Source organism: Larus michahellis, chromosome 5 (genome assembly GCF_964199755.1).
Source record: "Larus michahellis chromosome 5, bLarMic1.1, whole genome shotgun sequence".
NCBI lineage: Eukaryota > Metazoa > Chordata > Aves > Charadriiformes > Laridae > Larus > Larus michahellis.
Window position 1 is genome coordinate 15,886,192 of NC_133900.1, and position 15,379 is coordinate 15,901,570.

Below are 15,379 nucleotides of genomic sequence, written 5' to 3' on the forward strand. Positions count from 1 at the left end.
TTCCACCTCAGGGCATAGTTTACTACTAATGCCTAGCTCACCACTTTGCTGAGGACAGATCAAACACCAAGGCTGTAGATGAGTAGATTACATCAGTTAAGTGGATACTGAAATCTTGACTTACAAAATTTTGCAACGCATGGACGACAGATGGATTTGCACAGTTTGGATTGCCAAGCTACATACATCAAGACCGTCAGGACTCCTGTCTGCACAACCCTTCAGGTCTCGCAGTCCATCTGCATAATATTCCAAGGCCCAAGCATTTACTACACCCCACTACCCTGCCCCTGATCTAGTCGCCAGGCAAAATGGATAGGAGGGAGGATCTCAAGAAGTTGCAGAATGACCAAAAAGTTTTCTGCTGGTAGGTAGAAAAGGAGTTTGCAATGGTTAATTATGAGGCTAATCAGTAACACACAGACAGTGTCTGCCTCAAGTGCCTGAGAAACTTTCCCTATTTGACACAATACCAGCAAAAACAATGGAGGGGACTTCCGCAGTGGCCAGGAAGCAGAACCGCTGAGACTTTTCTTATTCATGCAGTTTAATCCCGCCTGCTAGCTGAGCACAGCACCAGGGTAGTCTGCAAGGAAGCCACAAGCTGAAGGGTTCTATGCAGCTGTCCCTTTAAAAAACAAGTTCTGATGCTTCATTAAGCCTTTGTCAAATATAAATGTTTTTTACCAGGAAAAAAAAAGCAAAAGCAAAATACCAACAATGCAAACCTTACACCATGAAGTTCATGCTATAAGAATAAATATTTCAAACTTCACTGAAAGTAACAATGCAGATGTAGCGGGCATGCCTGCAGGTACCGAGGCCACAGGTTTGAGTTAGACTCTGCTACAATAAACATAGTATTTCTGTCTGCTGACCTTGACATACACAGAAAAAGAGGTGCAGTTGTCAGTGATTCATCTTGCATACTCTCAGCATGTCATTAATTTTAGGTTCTAAGGCTTTTCTGGAGTTTTAACTGGAATATTCTCCTGCAGGACCAACCATTTCTTCAGTTACTCCAACAGCTGTTTCTGGATGTTCCTGTGTTTCTCAGTACTGTCTTCTGACAATTTTCTATGCCTCTCCCTTTTTTCATAGGGGCTTCTCTCTTCTTTCTGTTGTTTGATTCCTCTTCAGGATATGATAATGGAATTGATCTTTACAGGAATGGATGGTGAGCAAAGCAGGTAAGAAAAGGAATATTAATCTTTCTATAGAGATTTGCCTGTTGTTCTGAAATGGAAAATGGTCCTCTCTATAGAAGAAACTTTGTTATCCTCACTCAGGAACTAGGGAACAGAATATATTAATATTATATCCATTTCTCCTTGGCAACAATGATGAAAGCTGTATTTTTCATCAGGTTTGGAATGTCTGTTCCATGGTTTTCCCCTTTGTTCCTGCCACCATCTAGAAAGCTTGGAGAGAGAACGCATCTTCATTCAGCTTTGCAAAAAAGGCCTAATTCAGGCTTAGGCTGTTGAGTTGACTGAAGGACTGGAGATGTTGGAGCGAGGACAGAACAAGGCAAGTCTGCAGCCTACTCTAAATACTGAAGGAAAGCTGTAACTTAGAGACATATCTCCAACAGGCAGCTTTTTCATAAAGGAAATAGAGCAACACTCCCCTGGATCGCTTTGGCTTTTCTTGGAAGTTTCTCTCATAATAAGCATGTTCACCCTGTTCTAGCCTAACTATCTCACTTCCCAAGATGACATAATTGAAAATTTATTATGCATTAATTCATAGAAATGCCCATTGAAGTTACACCCTAATTTCCATGCTCACTTCTAGTTTCTTTTTTTTCAGGACTTTGATCCTGAAATTTTAACTCTTATACTGAAGATTTATATGGCTGGTGTTTTGTCTTAAAAATAACTTCGAGGGGGAATAAGGGGAGTGAATATGCCTGGAGCTTTTTTGGAGGCTTTCATTTGCCCAACAACCTTGGTAGGCTTAAAGTACAGCAGAATAAATCTAGTTTACAACTGGCTACATGATTACAAAGGTGTAACAAAATACTGCATATGAAACTTCATACAAATGTATAAATTAGCTAATAAAAGCATTGAAATTGTGTTCCAGTTGTAGACCTAAAGTTGATTGTGTTAAAAAAAAAAAAAAAAGAAGTGCTTAATGTATTGATGATGGAAAGTGAGACAGGAGAGAATAGTGGAAACTGAAAAGGCTGCACTCTCAATGGCATTGTGTTGTCCTTCACAGAACTACATATCCTGAACATCAGAAGTCAAGGGTTGTGTGCAGTGAGTTTTATTCCTTCAGTAGGTAAATACGCCTAACTATCCCTAACTTTAACTGGCACAGAGTTTCATTGACCCAACTGAGAAAAGAACAGGCATTTTAACACCTTTCAGAGAAGATTAATTAACTACCAAGATCGGAGCTGATTTATTTCATTTTCATGAGCGAGTGAATAAATTAGATGTACTGGTGGCATTTCAGTGATCTTTTTTAAAAAGTACATTTTGGTATCATTAGAATGCGACGAAAATATGGAGATAAAGTAAATGCATGTGTAACTCTGCAAACATACCTGACAATACATTTTCGTGAAATGACTAAACTAATTCCTTTTCTCTGAAAGACATAGAAAATTTAAAAAAAGAGAAATTTTCCTCAGGCCCCTGATGTCGGTGAGGGAGGGAATCCTCTTATCACAGCCTTTGAACTTTCAAATTCAGCTGGAGAACCTTATATTAGGAATAATGAATCAGCTAACATGTAATTTAATCTAAACTTGTAGTTTCAAATCATATGGTAAACTATTGTAGAAATTTTAAGAGAACGAAAAATTCTGCTTGTACTAGTAGCTGTTAGTGTAGCAAGACACTGGGTGAAATGTATATTTCCCCCCTTTATTTATTTGTTCTTATTTTTATGTTAATGTAACTGTTTATATTAAAGATTAATGTCAGGAATAAACTCTTATTCATCAACCTCCTTAATAACGACCTTCTACAACACCACTTGAGAGCATCACCACAGCCCGCAGGCTAGCACCGGACAGGAGCTAGTTCAGTGCATGCAGAAGCACCCTTGGGTACACTAAGGATAAGTAATTATTTGTGAGCCTGTAGATTAATATCTTTGACTGCTTCCCCTGCAAGTTCCCAAGGACCAGCTACTCTATTCTAACTTCTAGTTTATGGCATCTTTTCTTCTAGCACATAGAGATAACTCATAGCAAAGTGGCCAACAGACAGAGATTCTGTTACTCAAAGTCATTTTGGTAATGGAAGGCTGATCTGACAGACTGGGAACCTTGGTTCCTAAATTTCTGGTAATGTTGTAGCTACCTGTCTGTTCTGCAGTGAGTGATACCTCTTTGAGCTGATCTCTGGAAACTGTTCTGAAACTTCTAACATTATCAGAATAGTCTTAGCTTTTGTGTGGTAGTTTCTAAGGTAATATTATATATAATCTCTGTTAAAAATAAGCGAGAACATAGCTCAACTACAAAATCATCATCCAGTTCAAATGTTTATTGATCACTAAAGATTTAAAGGAAAAAAAGCTTTACAAAACTATTACAGAGTGCACAATAATATATTCTCAGTGGATGGAATCCACTCTCCGCTCAGGTTTTTTCCTCATAGTAGACTCTTCTACCATGATTTACTATTTTCATGTTATCTGCACTTTTTATTTCTTTTAGCAGGCACAACATAGATTTTAATGGCTATATGTTACACCTGGTTTGAGATACTAAGTCCTATTGGGAACGATATTGGTTTTTTGTTTGTACCTTCATAGCTACATCATTCAGTGTGTATAAATATGAGAAACCGCATAAAATGATTAATTTAAGAGATGATAAAGTAACAGCATAAATTCCAGACAAATAAACTTGTACACACCTTTAAAAGGGGTAGTGGTACAGTTGTATTAAAAATACTCACTGGCTTTGGAAGCAAACAGAATCGCTTCCAGAAGACATGAGACTTCTTTTAAGTTATCATGAAGGATGAAGGAGATTAAATAGGTAAGTTATAACAGAGGCAACATTGCTATGACCAAAGGGCAAAATAAGCTTGCTTACTGAGATAGTCACACAATCCTCTGTCTGCATCTTGCTACATGAGTAATGACTTTTTATATTCTTTAAGAGCAGTGGGGGAAATATTACAGTCAAAACAACACTGGCTGTATTTGTATTTGAAATGCTCAGCATAAATAGAAACTTATTTGCTTGTGATTCATTTGATTTTTGTTTTTACAGACTTTGAAAAGTAAATAACCTTAACTTGACTCACATGTGCTGCAGGTGATCATTGTGGAAGAACTAGCATGCAGTAATTTTTACCTACTCAACGCAGTGGCTCATGACCAGCCCTGTCATTATCCTATATCATATCTTCAGCACCATCTGAGAAGCGCCAGGACCTGCTTTTTCATAATGAGAACATGGGCAGGAGACTGAAAATGTAAGGACAAAGGCTCAGGAGTTATAGTCTGGTGTGGAGAGACGGAGTATGATGCAGGATATGGTAGAAGTGTAGACCAGAAAGAAGGAGGTGTAGAAGTGGGAGCACTGTAACATGGCGTAACTTTGAAAGGCCTGTGATAAGTAGGTCCATGCAGTAGTCTAGACCACTGTACTTGCAGGCAACTGAAGCCAGCCAACACGAGGAAGATACCATGATCTCCTAAGAGCGATCTTTTAACTTTTACCCCAGTCTCCCAGCAGAATATGAACAGCAGAATGGTAAGGAATTAGATAAACGTGAGAAACCTTATAACAAGTGACTCTCAATATGTGAGAGAGATTTGGGTGTGTGATTTAGCTAGGCTATATTCTTCACCTCTCCCGTAAACAGCTGCTGTCTACTGTAATCCTCTCAACTTTCCATAGATATGTGGTGGGGTTTGAGTTCCAAATTTTTCTCCATAATCAGGAGGGCTATATTTTTCCGCTTTTAATAAAAGCTAAGATTCTGATGTAATCACTCTGGTATTTGCATGAAGTCATATGAAGCTATTGGGTAATCAATGATTAATTCAGTTTTGAGCTAATTGTTTCTATGACTATGCAGAAAAGCAGCTGGTAAGCCAGCAGAAAAGACAAGCTATAGTTTCAAGTATGAGCAAGGGTTTTCCTCTTGTATTAAACATCTTTGAGGGAGAGGAGTTATGGCCTGGCATGTTGCAAAAGGTCAGCTAGGCATAGGCATTATGGCCAAGCAAGAGGGAAAGTCTGCTAGAACTTGCTGTGCCACAAATAAACTGTGAAAAACACAAATGTGAAAAAATCCAGACCTATTTACTGTGTAATTCTGGTACAAGTGAACAACAAGGAGTAGAAAAACCAAAGCAGAAAATAATAGGGTGCTGGTGATCTCATCTAAAATACTGGAAATGTTTACAAGCCTTAAATTTGCTGTATTACCTAGTTTTCTTGATGGTCTGTAAAAATAACATTTAAACTTTTGCTGAAATTTCCTAAAATGTCATGTTGTTTAAGTGACACACACCTGAGTCTTCAGCCTGCTCAATGCTCCAGCAGAGTTTTGTGTTGGTGATGCGATCCCCGGCATCCTGCCTGTTGGAACATTACTCAGAACAGAAGCACAGAATCTGGATCAGCAAAGTACATTGTAGGACCTAGACATGGAAAAAATAAGTATATGTAATGTTGCAATAAAATTCTGAGTGACCCTCAGCCCATATATTAAGAGCATTCAAAGCAGGAAGTTGCTGAAATTTCATAAGTAACTTTCGCAAGTCCCCTATAAATCTTCTAAATTAATGGAAAACACAAGATACAGACTTTTTTCAAGGGTTATTTTAACCTAGATAATAGAGACACTATAATAATTGATATTTTACCTAAATAGAAATCTGCAATATAAGGGGGGGAGAGGGTCCCTCTGGAAAATGTATATTGTCATCAAAGGAAAAATTTTTGTGACTTCTGATAATAATCAGAAGAGAGGTGGTAGCCCAGGTAGCTAGTATTAAAGTCATTAACATCAGCAAAATTCTGTTTTTTTATAAAGGGCTGGAAGAGTTCCCCTAATTACTACAACACAGCATGACAATTGCTTTTAATAGTTGCGTTTTACGTAGACAGAGTGCAGTCCAGGTATGCAATTTTATTTTTGTTCTCCCCTATTTTATAAAATAAATTAGAAGAGAATACATGAGGCAAACCATATGGAACCAAGGTCAGGTCAGCAGCAATCCAGTATACCACCTCCATTTAAGCAGTGTTTTCATAGTAAGGATCATGGCAAATGTCTAACCAGCTCATTCCCCTTTTTATTACTTTTTTACAGATGATACAATAATACCTATTTGGAATGTTTCCCTTCTCTTTTAGAAACTTTTTTCCCCCTAGATTCGCTTTCAAATTTTGCAAGTGTTTGGGTTGGAGAGACAAGAAAAAGTTTCATTCTGACAACTGGGTTTCTATGCATAGGAAGAGCTTGAAGAGACACAGGAGAAAATGGTGATGGCAGGTTGACAGAACAGTTTATTTGGACATTAATATCAGTATTTTTCCTAAAAGGATTCCTGACACAATCTGCAAGAAAATAAGTTTGTGAAGGAGGCTGCCTACAGAAGTTGTGGAAACTCTATCCTCAGAGGTATTAACAAATCAACCAAGCCTCGAGCAACCTGCTCTAATGTTGACATTAGAACTGCTTTAGGTGGGAGGCTGGAAGAGGTGATCTGTAGGTGTCTCTTCTAATCTAAATTGTTCAATGAACTTAGGCCTAGAATTAAAAAATGTGATGGAGGAGGAAGGTAGAAATATGCAAACACGCACAGATGTGTGATTGTGTAAGCATTATTTTCTTAGCAAATTAAATTAAGCACTGATAATTTCAAAGATATGAGCTGGGAAAACAGTCCTATTTCTATACATGCAAAGGGCTATTGCCTACAGTTTTGTTAGGGCCTCCCGCAGCTAAGTCTCAAACAATAAGACTCCATTTCATTTGCTTTTAGTTTGGTCAAGCTGAAATTGTTAGAGCTGAAATTTCCTACACTGAATTAGTTATTCCGGCTAGTGATTTTCTTTTAAGTTCCATCAAGAGTAGTTCAGTCATTTCCACAAACAAATGAGCAGAAATATGCATTACTTTCATATAAAGAAAATTTTTATAAACATTTAATTAAAGCTGTGCTTTTTAGTAATGTGTTTCAGTTTGGCAGCCTAGAAAACCTGCACAAACTTGGCCAAGTCATGAGTGGCTTGGTTTACATAATTGCAGAAGACATTTCTTGGCACTGTGCAGTTGGTCTCCCACAGTCTCTTCACAATGAACATACTCCATGTCAGAGCTTCAGAGGCAAACAGAACTCTTTGTATACAAAACAAGGCTTCCTGCAGGAACAGTGTGCTAAAGGCTGAGGAACAGAGATCAGTGATGCTGCTGGTATACAGCAGTGGAATTTGAGTAGCATGACTGAATGGAGAGCACAGCAAAGAATTAAGACAGAGTGGAGGTGAAAGGAAGGAGGAAATGTATGTAGCAGAAGCGGGAGGATTTATGAACGCTAAAGCATATTCTTCTTGAGAACTTGAAATTCAGTCCCATGCTCACTGCCTTCCCATGAATTCATAATATTAAAGAGGTATTAAATCTTTAATCACAGTATGATGTAATGATTTCCTTTTTCTCTCACAGGATTTATGAACAAAATGGATTCTGTTCACCAAATGGACCAAGCTCCTGAAAAAAACCACCTGCATAAATGTCCTTATTTGAAAAAGGAAGCTGTGTAGAAATGGAGGAAGAAGATCACAAAAAGAAAAGTATGGGTTCAATGACAAAGGCAGCTGAATGCAGCCCTGAGGAAGAGAGTCCTGTCCCTGCCTTCATCTCACCATCTCCCTGTGATTTGGGAAGTTCCTTAACCCAGATTTTTCAAAAGTGACAATAATTTTCTGAGTTCCCTTCTACAAGAAATCTTGACTTTAGGTTGCTTTGTATATCTGCCCTTAGGATGAAATCCTTCATGCTCCCGAAACATATTTTTCTAGTTGTTACAGTCAGCTAGCTCAGATGCATGTTTCCCCAGTGCAGATGATACAGTTGGAAGGAATGAGTGCCCCCTACAGAGCTTAGTTCAAAAAAGCACTGAGTTCTCACAGCTGTCTATGTTCACGTATAGCACCCAGAACTAACTGGGTGCTGTATGTGAAAACAGACAATCCTAGGGATTGTCTAAATCTCTTAAAAAAAAAAATCCATCTCCAGGTATCACATACTGGACACAAAGTCATTAGGTTCTTCCAGTCTTTTTCCATTTGTGAAGTTAAATTCCCATTATCTTATCCTTCAGAACCTTTGAGAAAAATGAACTAATTCATGTTCAAGAAGCACTGGATGCTACACTGGTAAGTGCCATAAAGGGAGACCAAAAAAGATAAAATTAATTATTCTGGTTTTGCAACATGGTGCAAGGAATGTGCAGTAAATCAGATATGGGGGCCATGGAAAAGAAGTATACATGAAATACAGAATACCTGCTTTTCCTGGTTTTCCTCAGTTTTATTAATTTTTTTGTATATATAAATACTCTAGCTAGTGTAAAATCACATTTCTTGTGCCCATGTAACTAATTACTATACGGTAGTGTAACTAAGGCTGTAGACATTTTTTTATTAAATAAAAAAGATTTAAAATTAAATAAAATGAGTGAAGGAAAGCTGTAAGCAGCAAGGCAGCATGTAAACCCCTATGTGATTACTTTAGCCATCACAAGCATCCCATCTTGGTCATTGCACCCGGAATCCCCAGGTTCAGAACAGGGACCAGTGTAATCCCAGATGGGCTCCCAGTGCCACCCTCCTTCCTGTTCCTTCTGCTGCCCGGTGGTGATCTACGCTGCATGTGGCAGCTCTGAGTACAACTGATGATGTTAACTCTAGTATCACAACCAATCTGGCCTCAGGAATGCGAAAAGCTATTTGAAGCATTTATTCTGCCAAGAAGCAGCATTAAGAAAAACTCCACCTAGCAACTATACCATTACCAAAGTACACTAGCATGGAAACAAACCACAATTTTTGTTTTTCTGGCACAGGCTACAATATGTAAGCCTGCGAGAATTACTGTAACTCCTGTTCCTGTGTTCTTAAAAGCACAATGCGTGCACTCAGTTTTAAAGGTATGCAGATGTCTATTATTTTAATGACATTCAAACTGAGGCTACATGACTCGGGAGAGAGCCAGTATGGCTTATACAAACAGATATAATGAGCTATTTTTGAACAAGCATGCTTATGTTGATACCTTTTACTCTTACAAGCAGATTGGTGGCAGTAACCAACTGCAGCTTTCAGATGTCAGGTGCGTAGATTTCCATGTTCCTGCAATGCCTCTCCTTAGTCCTGGAAGGGCAGGTAAGGTTCCTACTTGCCCTTGCAGGAAGACTGACAGTGACACTTTGTCACTTGCCAAGGATACACACAGGCACCACTGGTACATAATTCTTAATTAGCCAGTGCAGGATCAAAAGAGGCCACAGAGTTCATGCCTAATTTTTCATCATGTTTGTTACAAAATTGCTATGTTAATAATAGTTAACAACATATTAACAGTGAATATGATATTTAAGATAAGATACGTGGAGTGAAACCTTATATCAGTGTTGTTATTCCTTTACATAAAATGGGTCTTCTACTGCACGAGTTGTTCACAAGATCATTAGCTCAACAACTGCATCGTCATATTTTGTATCTGCACAAACAGGATCTCTGGCAGACGGTGACCTGACATCACCGATGAGCTCAAGTCCTTTCTCCAGCAGAGACAATAAACTTCTCCACACTGTCCCTGTTTATAGCTTAAACCCTAGGGAAGAAAATTACTAAGCATTTGACACTCAGCCTTCTGGCAGAGACTGCATCCAGGGAAAGGTGCAGTGGGAGCCGTTGTTGTCTAGATGTTTAGAATACGGCAATCCCTCCACTCAAAAGGAAATTACAGACAGTAAATTTGCTTCACTTGTAGTTTTGCTTACAAAAAGGCACCCTAAAATGTTTGATAAACTCAAGTCATGGGTGGGCTGGTTTAGCAACTTTGGTATAAGATTTTTTTAACTGTCACAGAGGGCAACACTTCTAGTCTACAGGTACTTTTATAAAGCAGGCTTTTAAAAACAGTTCCTCAGTGAGTGAAAATATAAGTCATTTTTTGGTAAAGAATTTTTAAGCATTGGCACTAGAGTTAATTGATAAACTATTAAACTGTTCAGTTGCAATTTATAGCCGCTATAATGGCAACAATGTCTGAGTGATCACCCTGTGCTAGCAGTAAAGACATACCTCATCTGCTATAGCATGAAATACTGTAAGATGGTTTGTAATGATGCATATATCTTGTTACCTGCTGATAATAACCTATCGGCAAGGACAACAGTTTAATTATATAGTACATCTCCTGCTGGCTTCCAAGTATTTCTGCTGCTCTTCACTAATTTCTTAGATAAAAAAGAATCAGTCTCCTTATTTTACACTCGTACATTAATTTATGAATGGAAGACAGAAAGCTTTTATTAGCTCCTGAGGTGCCTGAATTCTTTGTGTTGTCACCCTGATACAAAAATCCAGCCCCAGCTGCCCATAAATCCTGATGGATGGTGCAGAACAGGCCCCAGATTGGCTAAAGGATGTGGAGATAATCCCAGACTGGACTTCTCACAGAGATGTGCAGAATATTATTTTGAAGGTGGCCCTCAGCCCTGGCCAAGTGGGATCTCTGCTTGCATTTATACAGTACAGGCAGCTTGGATGAAACATCTTTCTCTTATAGTCCTCTCTTCAGGTTCATTCTGAGCATTGGATCACAGCATCCACCTTGGGAAAGGCACTGGCCCAGCAAGAGCAGAGCAGCCTTCAGTACACAGAAACCTTTGAGGTGGGCACCAACAGCTAAGGTTCAGTGTTTGGCAAAGAAGCAGTGAGAAGGTAAATTCATCCGGGATTAATGATATGAAATTGGAAGTCCTTTTGTCTGTGAAAGAATAATCTGTGTGTCTAGGTACTGAGGACCTCCAACATAGTCCTGTCCCTTTGAACTCCTGCTGCAAAAGGAGTTTTAAGTGTATATTCCACGAAGACCTATTAATAGTGCTTTCTACCAGAGTTTGGTCTTTGCAGAGACAAATATGTCAGCTTGTTTGTTAATATGTCAGCGTTTATTCCCGGCACGAACTCCTGTCCTATCAAAGCCCGTAAAATGGGAATCAGAAATCTGAGTTGAGTGAGAAAAATGTCTTTAAATTTGGGAACTGCTTATAAAAAAAAAAGATTTTGCTACATACACATTTCTCTGAGTAATAAGTAGCTGATAATAGATAACTGATAGTAGGAATTTCCCTCCTCCATTTCTGAGCAATTACTTTTTAAATACTTTTGAAAATTTGAAATATTTTCACATGCATGCGCAGCAAATGGACATGTTTTAGATGTTCTTGCTTTGCCTAACACATTATAATTTGGTGTAGACAATTGGAAATTTATTATAATAATGAGAATGGCAGTGCATTACAGTCCTGTTGTTAAAACAACCTTTAAAGTCACTATCTTCCATTATGAGTTTTTAAGTGCACAGAAAGGCCTCATGAAAAACATGGATGCAAGGGTCTTTACTCTCCCGGGTTTTAGCTCCTACTGATGGTGCAGTGACGAAATAGAGGATATAGCAACAAGATCGCATCATGGAGAGGTATAAAATATGTACTTCTATGCAGACGTTATAACAAGTTTGTTCCAACAACTGATTTTGGACTGCTGTGCTTTACTATTCCCTGCTAGCAATAACACAGTGCTGGCTTGCAGAACAGTGGTCTACTTTACACAACAAAACACATTGTTTTGATAGAACAACATATGTCACAGAGGGCCTGTTCCAAATTGTCCTTCTCCCTGCTATGCTGGCTGCAGCATGCTGAGCTCCCTGAGCACAGAAGAGGGAAACATTCAGCTGACAGAACCCTGCACCTCATATTGGAAAGTTTGGCTCAAATGTATTACTGGCCATGGCCTGGAAAAGACTGTAAGCTGAAGTGAGAAGGAATGTTTCACTCTTCAGAAGAAAACCTAGCATTATGTTATCCACACTATCCAATTACTCCATATCAGCCTGTACGTCTCTCCCCTGCTATCCCTCTCTATTTTCAGTGAAAATCTAGGAAGCCTCAGAATGGATCTCACCGTAATATTCTTTTTCCCAAAGAATTCAAACATTCTTAAAGGCAGCAAGGTATAATGTTACACTCTAAAAAGCTGGCAAAGTTGACCTTTATTGTGTGAGTTCGCAGAGCTAAAATGGTTGTGACAAGCTATAAAGTCGTACCACATGTTCTTAGAGTTTACAACAGTCCAGTAGGCTCACAAAGGATGAATTTGATGCCTCTATTGATCAATAATTTGTTTGTACCGAGTTGATCTATAGTTAAGTATCTCCTTCCAAGATAAAATAACCAAGTGATACCTTTCCATTTATTTAGTACGTGTCAAATAAATTGGTAACTGTAATTAGAAATAAACACATTCATAATAGGAAGTGCTGTGCTACTGACTATTTGGAAAATATTGCAAAACATATCGTGATAATTATCAGGAATTTGTTCTGCAACACCAGACTCTTAGAAGTAAGCAGAACAAATACACCTGCTGTATACAGAAGGAATCACAAGGTAGAGGCTCGGCACAATAAGGAAAATTTGCTATTACCGGGTTTTACAGAGATAATTTTGCAGGTTTTGACAATAAAATCATTCACAGGTTTCTGCCCCACACACCTTTTTACTCCTACCTTTTGGTTTCATTGAGGGAAAAGTCATATTTTTAACAACAGACTCATAAATGCATTTGCTTACTCAGGTTTACTGCTGCCCAATACCTCTCTATTATACTGCTATCAGCTACAGTATCTCTGTATCACTATTTTCAGTAGGATTCCACTTGAGTGCAGATTTTCAGTTCCCTGCCTACATTTAATGCTCTTTCAAGTGTATACACTAAGCTGGTAAATAACTTTTCTCCCATCTTTTTAGGGCTGTCTTGCTATGTTAACTAGGCTCACAGTAGTATCTTCGTTTTCTCCTCATTTTTGCTGTGTGAATTTGTTAGAAAACAATGACAAATTTTCACTGGCTAGCACCAGTTCTCCCTACTTGCTGATGTCTCTCACACTGCAGAAGCAGAGGTGCCAGGTACAAGGTTAAATACAATACTTAAACAATGTCTTTTATATTGATAACAAATCTTACAAGACGATTTTTAGAAACCTTAAATAATTGGAAGCTAAGCAGTATGAGTTCCCTCATCTTTCTAATACAAGAAAGAAAGAAAGAAAACCAAGAGGATGTTAAAAAGTTGTAAAATACTCACAAGTCTCGGAAAAGCTGTGCAGCAAGTTGGCACAGAAGTTGGGATAAAGTTTGTACTGGTGACAGCAGCAAATGCTCCACCCCCTCCTCCGTCCTGTTTTACTTTCAGTTGTTATATAATAATACAGGACTATGTTTGTACCTACTACAATGTGGAAATTATCCTCACCACAAATAATGGAGAATAGGGATTTCCTGCTGCTATTTCTGAGCAATTTTCAAATTCGGAAAAAAACCCAAAAGAAAACGTGGGGAAAGGCATATGCCTGTGATTTAGAAGGCAAGTGACTGACAAACACAAAAGGCATCTGCTTGCTGCCCCAAGCAGTGACATTTACGCATGCTACCTCTTATCCCTCCATAAAGGGAAGAAAGTGCACAGTTTGTGCCCTTGTCTCTGCACAGTCTCTACCCGCTGTGTAGCTTAAGTGTATCCTCCCAACCAGAGCTCCAGAGATTTGCTTACCTTGAAAGCAAACGCTGTAGCTTTATGCTGTAACTCCTCCTCTTCTCTGCAGCCTGAACGGTGTTACACTGGGGCTGCCGCCACAGGAGGGAAAGAGAAGTTGCCTGTTGGAGCAACACCAAGAAAGAAGAGCACGGCCATGGAAGAGAGTTGCCAGGACAGAAAAGAGCTTCTCCAAAAGGCACAGCACCTGGCTTTCTGTGGGAATACAGCACAGAGAGGTGTCATAAGACCAGGAGACATCAGAAGAGGATCTTTGTAAAGGAGCTGAAAAAATACCGTGCAAATTGCACTGAAGTCAAAAGTTATAGATTTTATCTGTTAAGAAAAGTGGGGGTTTAGTGCTTACGATAATCACAAGGCTTGGCAGCTGTAATTCTAAAGTCCTGCTTAGACACCTCACGATGAAAAACCTTTCTACCTTGAGCTAAACTTCAATGTCCTGAAGATGAGGCTCAGCAGCTCCCAGGAGTACTCTCAGGTTTCCAGGAACCATCAGTTACCTATGTAAGGGTCATGCAATCCAGAGGCAACAGGGAAAACAGTACTTCCTCTCTGTGCAATCCTCTTTTTGTCTTCTTCTGTGTTATTCTGGGTGCTGGTTGTTATTCTGTGCGTGTCACATTCTGTGAGGTGGTAAAAATATTCTGCAGCTAAATGAGAGCGTTTTAGAAATGGCTCGGTCTCCTTACTGAGTTTCTAGAGTTGGGCGTTTCCTTCCTGTTTCTCAGTGAAACAACACTTTATCAGGAACACTTGGTGAACAATATCAGTTAGTTCCCTGTGCTGGGATATTCTATTACAGCTAGATTCAGAAAATCTACTTAAGGACCTAAATAAGACTTCTGTATCTTGAACAGCTGTCATACAAGAGAGAGAAACAAGGACTGGAACTGAGTGTTTCCAGAGAGTAGTTCTAGATGGCTGCATGCCGAATTCATTACATGAGGCAGCTTGCTGCCATTTCTCAGCACCGGTGTGCACCGTAATCCTGTGGTCCAATGCTTGGGTCCAGCATCCGTTCTGCAGAGAAGGTACCAAAGTGAAATGCAGCCATGCTGATTAGATCCTGTGCAGGATCTGGTTTGCAGACGCTACCACTGCAAAGAACCTTCCAGCAATTTAACACATGACAAAAAAGCAGAACTCCCACTTTCAAGCTCTCCAGGGACTCTCGGCTCTCACATGATACTGTGTCTCTAGAAAAGCAGCTTCTCACTCTCCTTGTACTCTGTCTCCGTATAGAGTGTTAATATCACTTCTTAAGCAGTTGTACAGACATGGGACAAGCATTAGAACTTGTGCAGGATTTGAAAGAGAAAATAAAAGTACAGACTTGGCTGGAATTCTTGCTGTGGAACGGTACAAAAATGCAAGTGAAAAAGAGGTACCAGCCTTGCAGGAAAAAACACCAGCCTAGATAAATATTTAAACCAAAGGAACATACTCATTTACTAGCTGCCTTGTGATAAGGGCACTTCTTCTAAGACAAAAGTGGTCACAAACGCCTGTGTTTCTTCAGTTTACTCCAGCCCAAAG

At 39.1% G+C, this 15,379-nt stretch overlaps 1 protein-coding gene across 6 annotated transcripts in view; it reads right to left on the reverse strand.

Annotated features, from left to right (window-relative positions):
* The window catches only part of IL15 (interleukin 15), a 36,421-nt gene extending 21,886 nt beyond the window's left edge, over positions 1-14,535 (reverse strand). Inside the window, exons 1-3 of one of the 6 annotated variants that reach the window (XM_074588904.1) lie at positions 14,190-14,535; positions 13,841-14,038; positions 5,496-5,625 (exon numbers count right to left, since the gene is read on the reverse strand). In XM_074588904.1, coding sequence (XP_074445005.1) covers positions 5,496-5,558 — 63 coding nt within the window. In that variant the 5' untranslated portion in view covers positions 5,559-5,625; positions 13,841-14,038; positions 14,190-14,535. Of the gene's footprint in view, positions 1-5,495; positions 5,626-13,375; positions 13,445-13,840 lie in introns of those variants that run through there. The other 5 variants (XM_074588906.1, XM_074588902.1, XM_074588905.1 and 2 more) reach the window with 5 other exon arrangements.
* Between the last annotated feature and the right edge of the window lie 844 nt (positions 14,536-15,379).